This window comes from Hyperolius riggenbachi, chromosome 3, assembly GCF_040937935.1.
Source record: "Hyperolius riggenbachi isolate aHypRig1 chromosome 3, aHypRig1.pri, whole genome shotgun sequence".
Taxonomy (NCBI): Eukaryota; Metazoa; Chordata; class Amphibia; order Anura; family Hyperoliidae; genus Hyperolius; species Hyperolius riggenbachi.
This window is the reverse complement of record NC_090648.1, coordinates 426,646,010-426,658,438: the sequence shown is the minus strand read 5'-3', so window position 1 is coordinate 426,658,438 and position 12,429 is coordinate 426,646,010. Positions and strand designations below refer to the sequence as shown.

The 12,429-nt window shown below is 44.7% G+C and overlaps 1 protein-coding gene across 1 annotated transcript in view; it reads right to left on the bottom strand.

Moving 5' to 3' along the window:
• Positions 1 to 12,429, bottom strand: part of LOC137561629 (aldo-keto reductase family 1 member C1-like) — a 52,140-nt gene that overhangs the window by 22,822 nt on the left and 16,889 nt on the right. Inside the window, exons 3-5 of the mRNA XM_068272940.1 lie at positions 10,997 to 11,164; positions 9,012 to 9,128; positions 8,799 to 8,876 (exon numbers count right to left, since the gene is read on the bottom strand). Coding sequence (XP_068129041.1) covers positions 8,799 to 8,876; positions 9,012 to 9,128; positions 10,997 to 11,164 — 363 coding nt within the window. The remainder of the gene's footprint in view (positions 1 to 8,798; positions 8,877 to 9,011; positions 9,129 to 10,996; positions 11,165 to 12,429) is intronic.

Sequence of the window (12,429 nt, the reverse complement as noted above, 5' to 3'; positions counted from 1 at the left end):
CTCGTAATACTTGCATCTGTGACCCAATCTGCAATCTGCAATTTCCCTGATCTTCCTCATCCTCTCTCAACAGGTATGTCTAATATCTGAATCTGAACTGCTTTGAAATCTCTGCAAGCAAACGCTTAATTTCAGCCTGCATCTGCTGTATGTCAGTTCAGATTCAGATAATCTCTGAATCTGAACTGCTTTGAAATCTCTGCAAGCAAACACTTAATTTCAGCCTGCATCTGCTGTATGTCTAATCTCTGAATCTGAACTGCTTTGAAATCTCTGCAAGCAAATGCTTAATTTCAGCCTGCATCTGCTGTATGTCAGTTCAGATTCAGATAATCTCTGAATCTGAACTGCTTTGAAATCTCTGCAAGCAAACACTTAATTTCAGCCTGCATCTGCTGTATGTCTAATCTCTGAATCTGAACTGCTTTGAAATCTCTGCAAGCAAACGCTTAATTTTAGCCTGCATCTGCTGTATGTCTAATCTCTGAATCTGAACTGCTTTGAAATCTCTGCAAGCAAACGCTTAATTTCAGCCTGCATCTGCTGTATGTCTAATCTCTGAATCTGAACTGCTTTGAGGCTTCTTGCACACCAAGACGTTGCATTAGGTGGCACGTTAAGGTCGCATAACGTGCACCTAACACAACGTATGGTGCTGCAAGAGCCGACGGTAGAGTGAGCCGCGTTAGGCGGCTCAAGTCCTATAATGTCTCCCAGAGTGGCGCTGATTGGCCAGCGGGACCACGTGATGCGGAGCGAGACACTCCGCATCACGTGGTCCCGCCGGCCAATCAGCGCCTGCCAGTGCAGTGAATATTAAGTAGCCATGTGCGCGGCTACTGTAGCTGGCTCTCCCCGCCTCCTCTCCGCCCCCCACTGCGCATGTGCAAACAGTCTAACGCGGCTATAGCCGCTCCAACGCCGTAGCATGCTGCACTTTGCACAGAACGTGCAGCGTTACATGTAACGCAACGTGGGCTGTGTGAACAGCCCACTTGTGTTACATTGCTGTGCATTGGGGGAGCGTTACAGGCGCACTAACGTGCGCCTGTAACGTCTTGGTGTGTAAGCAGCCTGAAATCTCTGCAAGCAAACGCTTAATTTCAGCCTGCATCTGCTGTATGTCTAATCTCTGAATCTGAACTGTTTTGAAATTTCTGCAAGCAAACGCTTAATTTCAGCCTGCATCTGCTGTATGTTAGTTCAGATTCAGATAATCTCTGAATCTGAACTGCTTTGAAATCTCTGCAAGCAAACGCTTAATTTCAGCCTGCATCTGCTGTATGTCTAATCTCTGAATCTGAACTGCTTTGAAATCTCTGCAAGCAAACGCTTAATTTCAGCCTGCATCTGCTGTATGTCTAATCTCTGAATCTGAACTGCTTTGAAATCTCTGCAAGCAAACGCTTAATTTCAGCCTGCATCTGCTGTATGTCTAATCTCTGAATCTGAACTGCTTTGAAATCTCTGCAAGCAAACGCTTAATTTCAGCCTGCATCTGCTGTATGTCTAATCTCTGAATCTGAACTGCTTTGAAATCTCTGCAAGCAAACGCTTAATTTCAGCCTGCATCTGCTGTATGTCTAATCTCTGAATCTGAACTGCTTTGAAATCTCTGCAAGCAAACGCTTAATTTCAGCCTGCATCTGCTGTATGTCTAATCTCTGAATCTGAACTGCTTTGAAATCTCTGCAAGCAAACGCTTAATTTCAGCCTGCATCTGCTGTATGTCTAATCTCTGAATCTGAACTGCTTTGAAATCTCTGCAAGCAAACGCTTAATTTCAGCCTGCATCTGTTGTATGTCTAATCTCTGAATCTGAACTGCTTTGAAATCTCTGCAAGCAAACGCTTAATTTCAGCCTGCATCTGCTGTATGTCTAATCTCTGAATCTGAACTGCTTTGAAATCTCTGCAAGCAAACGCTTAATTTCAGCCTGCATCTGCTGTATGTCTAATCTCTGAATCTGAACTGCTTTGAAATCTCTGCAAGCAAACGCTTAATTTCAGCCTGCATCTGCTGTATGTCTAATCTCTGAATCTGAACTGCTTTGAAATCTCTGCAAGCAAACGCTTAATTTCAGCCTGCATCTGCTGTATGTCTAATCTCTGCTATCTTTTGTATCTTTTCACCTTTGCTTTCTTGATCTTCCTCTGCAATAGTGTTAGCACCTGAGTTACATAACAGACAGTATTGTAATTGCTATTGAATTCTGGCTGTTTGTTCACACTTTGTTTTCTGGTGGCTGTCTGCAATTTCCATCATAGCCTGTATCACATACAGATCTGTTTGAAGTTGCAGGAAATAAGACCACCCCTATTACTTAATTAGCATATTGTCTGCCAGCTGACTAGGCCTTCCTTCCTGATTACACATTGCTAATGCTATAGCTATGTGTATATGAGGAGAAGCACCTTGTTGTATGGATCTATACAGTCTTTCATTTATTTAAAGGACACCGAGGTGAAAATAAACTAATGAAATAAACAATTGTCGGTTCGACAAGTCGGTTCGCTTTCTAAGGGCAGCTTTCAAAGGGCACAAACGAATTTACCAAAATTCACCAGTAATTCAACAGAAATAAGCACCACATCAAGGTAACATTACCTTTGTTGTAACTTGCCTGTACTGCTGCACACTATTGCTGTCTAACTAGATCATCTCTGCCCTTAATTCTGAACTGCACAGCCTACAAGCCACCCCACCAAATAAAAACAAACTGCACTGATAAACGACTAAACGTTGCTCCATTGCCCTAGGTAAGCCCACCACCAAGTATCCTCCAACCTCTGCTACACCATTTTCCCTACCTATTTTCACCACCACTCCCAGTGCAACAGTATATATCCCCAACACATCATTATGCGTACCCCCCTCATACCTCCTCCTCTTTCCCTTAATCACCCGCCCTATTGGTGCCTCATGTTCTGGCTCCATCTGCTCCTCCCCCTGGTCCCTTGTCCACTGCTCACCACACATCCTAACCCCAGGCCCACTCCGGTCTCCCAACCCCCCCGTTCCCCTCCTCATACTTCCCACCTCACCCACCACAACCAAATGTACCCACCTAGCCCCTCTCCCCGCCGCTCCTCCCACCCTCCCCATACCCACGAACATTCTCGCCCCAATCTCATTCCCATCCGGCTTACAACTATCCATGACCTCTTTATCTCAAAAACCCTCACCTTTCTTGCCCTTACTGAGACCTGGCTCACCCCCTCTGACCTGCCTGCAGCTGCAGCCCTATCCTACGGGGATCTACACCTCAGCCATACCCCAAGACCAGATAACAGGCCTGGGGGAGGGGTGGGCCTACTCCTCTCCCCATCCTGCACCTTCCGTGTCCTTACCCCTCCCCCTTCTCTTTACTTTACCTCCTTTGAGGCCCATGTTATCCGCCTCTACCATCCCCTCCCAGCCATTATTGCAGTCCTATACCGCCCCCCCCTCCAGTACTATATCGCACTTCCTAGAAAACCTTGCCTCCTGGCTCCCACACATCCTGTCCTCCGACCTCCCAACAATCATCCTCGGAGACTTTAACATTCCAATTGATGAGCCTACCACCTCTGCTGCCACTCAGCTTCTCTCGCTCACCAACTCCCTTGGTCTCACTCAGCATACTAACGCCACAACCCACAGTGCCGGTAATACCTTGGACCTAATTTTCTCCAAAGCCATCGCACTTACCAACCTGGACATTACACCATTCCCCATCTCCGACCACCACCTCATCACCTTCACCCTCACTCCATCCAGCACCCCCTGTCCCCCTCCCCAAACTGGACGTTGGCAGAGAGATCTGCACAACCTTGACCCCAATGTACTAGCCACACCCCTCCACTCTCTCTCCTCCTCCCTCCCCAGCCTAACCTGCCCCAACGAAGCAGCAGCTCAATACAACAGTAACCTCTCTGCAGCCTTAGACCATGCGGCTCCCCTGACCTTTCGTACCAACAGTCGCCCCAACCTTGGCACACTGCCCTCACAAGAAAACTACAAAATGAGACACGAGCTGCAGAACGCAAATGAAGGAAATCCCGCAACAACAATGATTTCCTGGGATACAAGACCAAGTTGCAGACGTACCATGCTGCCCTCGCTGATAGTAAACAGAGATACTTCACTCACTTGATCGCTACCCAAGCCTCCAACCCACGTCGTCTTTTTGCCACCTTCAATGCCCTACTTAACCCCACACCTCCCCCCCCCAACCTCCACCCTCTCAGCCACTGACCTATCAAATTACTTTATCAACAAAATTACAACCATCCGGAGGGATATTTCTCTCCTCCACTCTTTCGCCCCCGCCTCCCCACCACATCCGACTCCTTCCTCTTTCTCCTCCCTTACCTCCTTCAATCCTGTCACGGTGGAGGAAGTCAACCAGCTGCTGGCAACTTCACCTGCCACTTCCTGCCCCCTAGATCCGGTCCCATCTGATTCTCTGCGCCCACATTTTTCTGATCTGGCCCCTGTCCTCACCCATCTGTTCAACCTCTCCTTCTCCACCGGCATCTTCCCCTCCGTATTCAAACAGGCCACTGTGCTTCCCCTGCTAAAGAAATCTTCACTTGACCCTGCTCTGCCATCCAACTACCGCCCAATCTCTCTCCTTCCTTTTGCCTCAAAAATTCTTGAACGCCTGGCCCACCAACACCTGACCAACTTCCTTAACTCCAACTCCCTTCTCGATCCCCTGCAATCTGGTTTTCGCACAGCCCATTCTACAGAAACCGCCCTCACCAAAGTGGTAAATGACCTCACCCTTGCCAAAGCTGAAGGTAAATACTCCATCCTGCTCCTCCTGGACCTCTCCTCGGCATTTGACACTGTCGACCACTCCCTCCTCCTCCACTCCCTGCAGCTAATGGGCATTCAGGACCTAGCCTTAGCCTGGATCTCCTCCTACCTCTCCAACCGCTCCTTTACAACATTTTTCAATGGCTCCTCATCCACTCCTACACCCCTCTCAGTTGGTGTTCCTCAAGGTTCCGTCCTAGGACCCCTACTGTTCTCACTCTATACTGCCTCAATTGGCAAAATCATCTCCTCCATGGGTTTCAATTACCACCTGTATGCCGACGACACCCAGATATATCTCCACACCCCAGACCTCTCCTCCTCTACCATGGACAAAGTCTCTGCCTGCCTCACATCCATTTCCTCCTGGATGGCTGCCAGGTACCTGAAGCTTAATTTGGACAAGACTGAGCTTCTAATATTCCCACCCCGCACAGCTGCACCCCTCCCAGATCTGCACGTCACTATTGAAAATACTATAATCCACCCTACCTCCCAAGCCCGCTGTCTAGGCGTTACTCTGGACTCTGAACTTTCCTTTACCGCCCACATCCAAGGTATTGCCAGATCCTGCAACTTCCACCTCCGCAACATCTCCAAGATCCGCTCCTACCTGTCCCCTGACACCACTAAACTCCTTATCCACGCCCTTGTCATCTCCCGCCTAGACTACTGCAATTCTCTTTTATCTGGCCTCCCCTCTAACCGTACTGACCCACTTAAATTGGTAATGAATGCGGCAGCCAGACTGATACATACTTCTCACCGCAGCGCCTCTACAACTCCGCTCTGTAAAGCACTACACTGGCTCCCCATCAGCTTTAGGATCAATTTCAAAATCCTGTGCTTTGCCTACAAATCAGTGCACAAGACCTGCCCAACCTACATCTCTGATCTGGTCCACAGGCACATACCAGCCCGCCCCCTCCGATCCTCCAATGACCTGCGCCTAGTCGCACCATGCATAACTCAGTCACATGCACGATTGCAGGACTTCACCAGGGCCGCCCCTACTCTCTGGAACTCTCTCCCACCAGCCGTCAGACTCGCCCCCACCTTTAATTCCTTCAAACAAGCTCTCAAGACTCACCTCTTCACGCTCGCATACCCCCCTACACCAGCACCATAATATGTTCTGTTAGACCCCCTCTCAAAAGACGCACCTATTGTCTCCACCCCATCCTTTAGATTGTAAGCCTCCGGCAGGGCCCTCCTCCCTAACGTATCCAGCTTGATTATGCAATCTTACTCGCAACCACCCCTCTTGTAGACTCGAACAGTCTCTATTTTGACCTATGACACTGTATTGTTATCAAATCATTTGCATGATCTTGTTTTGTTGTGAGTTTCCGTATGTTCTACCTGTATGTTAACCCATTTATCTATTGTGCAGCGCTGCGTAAGATGTTGGCGCTTTATAAATACAATAAATAATAATATAATCCTTCTCCTAAAAATGAATTTTTTAAGATGTTCTACAGTTTTATTTTATATTTAAATCTACTTTTTAAATGTTTACTGTTTTATCATTTTTGCTCAAGGACACATTCCTTGAAGTATGCTAGAGCTAAAATCTATTAACTTTTTACCCTTTTTATCTCTTTACTGCTCTCAGAAGCCATTTTCTGCTAGGAAAGTGTTTTATAGTTGTAATTTCTTATCAGTGAGGGTCACACTGTAGTCTGACCCAGTCCTGACTCAGACAGGAACTGCCACTGGCCACTTAAATACCTGATGTTTAACTCTTTCAGGCAGAGAAAGAAAAAAAGGAACACAGCCTAGTTATTTGTGTGCTCGGCACTGTATATACACATGTCTACCTCATCATGTTACATGTCACCTCGGGTATCCTTCAAAGCGGACCTGAACTCAGAACTTCCTCTCTGCTCTAAAATATACAAAACAGCATAACAACCTTTAGGCAGGAATATTATGAAAAAGGTGGCCCTCTCCTCGCTAACCTAAGGCAGGGAACACACTTGACTGTTTTCGTGCGCATTTTCTGCACAGAAAAACTGAGAACTCATGTTAATCAATGGGCTAGTCCACACTTAATACGTTGTTCGCGCGCAGAAAAAAAAACTGACATTCTGCATCCTGATTCTGCACATTTTGTCAGTTTTCTCTATCAACTACATCAGATGCTGTGAAAAAACGCATGCGTTTTCCTGCATAGAAACACACTTGGTGTGCAGAAAAAGTATGCAGGAAAACGCACGCAGAAAACTGAAAGACAAGTGTGTTCCCTGCCTAAGGCAGGGGTCACACTTGTCTTTCAGTTTTCTACACTTTTCAGAAAACTGAAAGACAAGTGTGACCCCTATTTTACAGCAGCTAGAAAAAACTGACAAATTGCGCAAGATGTCAGTTTTTTTTCTGCGTGCGAAATCTGCATTCAAGTGTGACCTATCCCATTAATTAACATGAGTTCTCAGTTGAAATCAGTTTTTCTGTGCAAAAAATGTGCACAAAAGCCAACAATTGTGACCTTTGCCATAAAGAAAAACATTTTTGTTAACCACCCTGGCGTTCTATTAAATGCGCCAGGGTGGATGCGCAGCAGTATTTTTTGAATTTTTTTTCCCTATCATGTAGCTAGCCTAGCGCTAGCTACATGATTACCCCCTCCCTTATGCATCCCTCCCACCCTTCTGATCACCGCCGGCGCGTCATCCCATAAGGAAATCCCATTCTGAACGGGATTTCCTTTAGGGCTTCCCCGTCGCCATGGCGATGATCGTGACGACATCATTGACGCCGTGACGTCATCGGGAGTCCCGATCCACCCCTCAGCGCTGCCTGGCACTGATTGGCCAGGCTGCGCACGGGGTCTCGGGCCTCTAACGCGGCAGGTAGCGGCGCATCAGCGGCGGGCGGCGGCGATCAGGTTAGACACGCAGCTAGCAAAGTGCTAGCTGCGTGTTTTTTGTTTTTTTTTAATGATGAAAATCGGCCCACCAGGACCTGAGCGGCGCCCTCCGGCGGTCATGGACGAGCTGAGCTCGTCATTACCGCCAAGGAGGTTAAAGCTGATACAAATTTTGCAATAAATCAACAGTCTGTCTACTTCCTGCTTTCATGGAAGCAGACATATTGTTAACATCCTGTGTTTACAAATTACCTCTGTGCCATAGCAGTCAGCTGACAAAGGTGAGGGATCAAATTACAACTTGTTCTTGGTCACAGATGAGGGGGAATTAGACAGGCTAAACTTTCTAAATACATACAGGATGCATAAAAAAAATTAACCCTTCTACCCAAAAAGCACTGGTATCTAATGCCAACAGCCACCAGGCTCATAGGGCCAGGCCGCCATGGTGATGTCTGGTAATATAAAGGGTTGAAGATCAACCCGTAATATAAAGGATTGAAGAAAATCTCCTTGGTGGATGAATGATAGAGTATTGTCCAGACCCTTTCTGTACCCATCAGGGCTGCTAGTTCAAATGTATTGGGTCCCCCGTTTTTTTTTCCTTCTATATATTTTTTTATTTGTGAAGTTGTCTGAAATTTTCAATGCATACGTTATGGGCCCCCTGTTCTATGTTTCACCTTCTTTCTTTTTTTACTGCTTGCAAGGTTTCAGTTCAGTTTTCATTCACAAGCCATAAGTCCACAGGTCTACAGAGGTAAGATTTTAGACCCAACTGAAATCCAGTCATCTCATTTGTACTATTTACCTGGGTACCTTCAGTGATGTCACTGACCATTTAAGACCAAGATCATGACTGGTTACTAAAGTCATAAGTAAACCTAAGCACATGTAGAAATATATTCCTATCTCCTGGCACCAAACTTTAAAGATTGAGGATCTCACAAAGAGAGACTTCAATCAAGACCCTGCAATAAACAAAAGAAAAAAGGGGAGGATGTGGTGGACCCTGTATTGAAGATAAAGTAGTCTGAGCCACCGACAGTCCTGGAATCCCCTGCTTTTGCATGGTCTGCTGCTCCCCTATAGTTACGCCTATGCTACTACTGCCAAGATTACTCACCTCCCAAGTCTCTCTGAGATCAACCACGTCAAGTAAAGCTTCTCCATTCTCATCCGAGGGGAAGAGGTTGTCTCCTGGCTACGTAGAAAAATAAGTAATATGGAAACATAATTGCAATTTAAAAAAAACTCTTTTATTAAAAGATATTAAGAAAAAATGCATCAGACCTGGTAATAAATGTCTTATTGATTACAGTACTGTGCACTCCCTTACCTTTAAGGATATGGGATGGTGGATTATAACTAGATCTAAATAATCCAACTGAAGAGCAGCAAGGGATCTCTCTATTGCAGGCTGGACAAGATCGGGCCGATGAAAGGTGCACCAGAGCTGCATAGAGAATGAAAGCAAAATTAAAGTTCAAAAAGTGATTTGTAGAGAATTCCATGGTTGATTTCAAGTAAATTAAAAACCACGAAGTTGCAGACTGTGTTCCTGTTCAAATTGAGTTGTAAAATGACATCAGAGGAACTACATAAAGATACTTACAGACCTCTGCTCAGATCTAGTTAGCTGAGCTATAATTACCTCAAGTGACGGGATAACATATACTAACCTGAAGACTTGATTTACTAAGGCATCTCCAGTTATTCCTGAGGATTCCCCTGAACCATTGCTGGACATTTTGGTGCCCTAGGCATAGCACATTTTGCGCCCCCTCCTTCCCCATACCCACACATACACAATCTTATGTAATGGAAGGATGTACATTAGAAAATACCCGTGAAACAAATCCTTATGCTAATCAGACCTCTTTTTTATTGCTATTAAACATCTGGGTGTTAAGATTCCCAGTCATCAGTTTGTTTGTTTTTGTTTTTTTATATGGAACCAGCAGTTGTGTACAGGAGTCCCATAAAACGCTGCACTAAGAATAGCTCTGTGGTGCCCCTACTTTTGGTGTCACCTCAGACATCTGCCTGGTTTGCCTATGCCTAAAAATGGCCATGGGATTCCCATTGATTATAACAAAAGTTGATTCACATTGCTATGCTCTGAAGTCCATTTATGTATTCTCTTATGCAGGTTTTTGGACAACATGCATGTTTGTATATGAAGATGCTTGCCAAAGCATAGAGTGAACGTATGTGATGTCTGAAAAACTGCCGCCTGCTGTCCAAGTTCAGATCTCATAAGTATTATGAATGAAAAACTACTCACAATATGAACCTCCTTGAACTACCTATTGACTTACATTTGGTGTGCGTTGGTATGCGTCACTTCGCATCTCACAATGTGGAAAATTGCAGGAGAACTCGGCCATTTGGCCAAGTGTAAACCCCCATGTAAGTTGTATGGCAAGGTATTTCCTAACTTTATTACAGCATGCGCCCCTTTTATTAAAGATGGTATTTACTATGTACCCCCTGTTGTAGGTCACATCATCTCAAGTACCCCAGGTCACATGATATTAACATCCTTCTTTAATACTACTTATTTGGCCATTTTTATATATTATTTATCATTTTTGATCTTAAAACTTACAAGAATGAATTGCCTAACAATTTCAAGTACCACCTAACCTCAACTGAGGTACCCTCCAGGTCACAAGCAAATCTGGACTTGATTAACGAACAAAGGTCTGCTAATACAGAGGCACTGTAGTTGCATACTGTATAGTAGAATGCATTTACAGTAATCTAATACTGTAAAAAAAAGTTGTTTTATTTATTACATTAATTTCCTGTTCCTATTTAAAGGTTTTACCACCCTCAATTGAGTCAAATCAGATTGTGGTGAATTAGTAGCAATGTGACTGAAAACTTGTTCAACATTCCAAGCAAATATATAAAACTATATACAGTACACCAGGTACATCTGAAGAGTAGGCCCTGTATCACTGCTGGCAATCTTGTTAAATTATTAATTATTTGTTATGCATGCAATGTTTAAGATGCCTTGCAGCTGTCCAAGTCCTCAGCAAGTAGGTCTCAAATTGACCAGAAATCACGATATTCAAATTCTAAGTGCTGTTGGCTCACTCTTTATGGAAGCACGGATCTAAATAATGAATTAGCTTTAGTTATACGTTATGTTAAACAAATCCTATCACATGACTGACTAGAAGGTTTTGTTGGTGGGGCTGCTGCTGTTTGAACTACGTTATCCCGCTCTTCAGACTGATATGGGGTGGGCACAGAGTAAACTCTCTGAAGACATTGCAGACTATAGCAATGAAAGTCTGTGAATGAGTGTACCTTAGTTGTATAGAAGACATTGTCTCTCTTTACTGTCCCCTCCGAAAACACCTTCTGGAAGGCCTCGCCAATGGTCTTCTCTGTGAGGTAGATATATGCACCATCCACATGGCGATAACCAGCGTCAAGTGCGTTTTCCACAGCCTCTTTCACCATATTTAGCATAGTCTGACATGGAAAGAAAATGACTTTATTACCAAACTCCATGTACATGTTCTTGCAGTTTTTCATCTTGTCCATTGCAACCACGGCCACCTCCAGCCTGGTGTTCCATTAACTAGACCCTCAATGCTACAATTCATCATGAATGCCTCAGCTAGACTTGTCTATCCTTCACACTACTCTTCATCTACTACTCTTGCATATCTCTAGGCTACTCTCCAATTCACCTTAGCATCAAATTCAAGCTACCATGTTTTAACTTTAATTCCCTTCAAAACTCTTGTCCTGTCTACATATCCAAGCTTTATCTGGATACACACCCCTAACGACTCTCTCTGTTTCTCTAATGACCTACTGCCATCTTCCTTGCTCATAAGGTCTTCCCAAGCAGAACTTCAAGACTTATTTAGAGCTGCTTCCACTCTCTGGAACCTCCTCCCTTGTCCAGTTAGACATACCCTTACCTTAACATTCAAATAGCCTAATTATCTAACAGGTATTTGCAACTCCCTCCTTAGTCATATCCGATCATAATGAGGATTGATAAATGGTTTGTGAAACAGCAGCCATGCAGTTGTAGTGACATGCTGTAAATGTTGTAATATATCTAGGCAGTCCTGCATTTAGAACAAAAAGTTCTCTACAGGTGCATGCATTTTTAGTAATCAAATTCTGATATGATGCAGGTAAGGTTTGCAAACCTCTGCCATCTAATTACAGATTTATTTTTATTATAAAAATAATCCAATATAGGTTTTCAGCATCACACAGGACCCACTGTTCTCATACTAAGGGCTTGTTTCCACTATGGGCTGAAGTGTGTTCCCTGGCAGGTGAGAGAAGTTAAATGCAAGGAGGTTATCTAAACACAACCAAATGACACAAAGCTAGAGGGACGTACCTCTTGCTTTAGTTGGGGGGCAGAAGTCCTAATTTAGTTATTGTATTTGCAAATATCTAATCTAAAAAGAATTATATGTCCTAACGCCTAACCCTGTCAAGGCCAGATTTATACCTTTTACGCCTCTAGGCCGAATATGTTGGGGCTCCCCTTCCATGAGCAGCAGTGCCCTCTCCATGTGTAACATCCATGTACTGCAGCCCCTCTCTTTCATGTACAGCTCTCTTGGGCATCAGCTTCCCTTTTCCATGTGTTACTCCCCTTTTTGCAGCCTTCTCTTTATAGTGTAGCAACCCCTATTTCACATCCAGGTACACCCGTGGGCTGCAGCCACCCAAGGCCTGGGCCTTTGTGGCCTTTCCAGAAATCT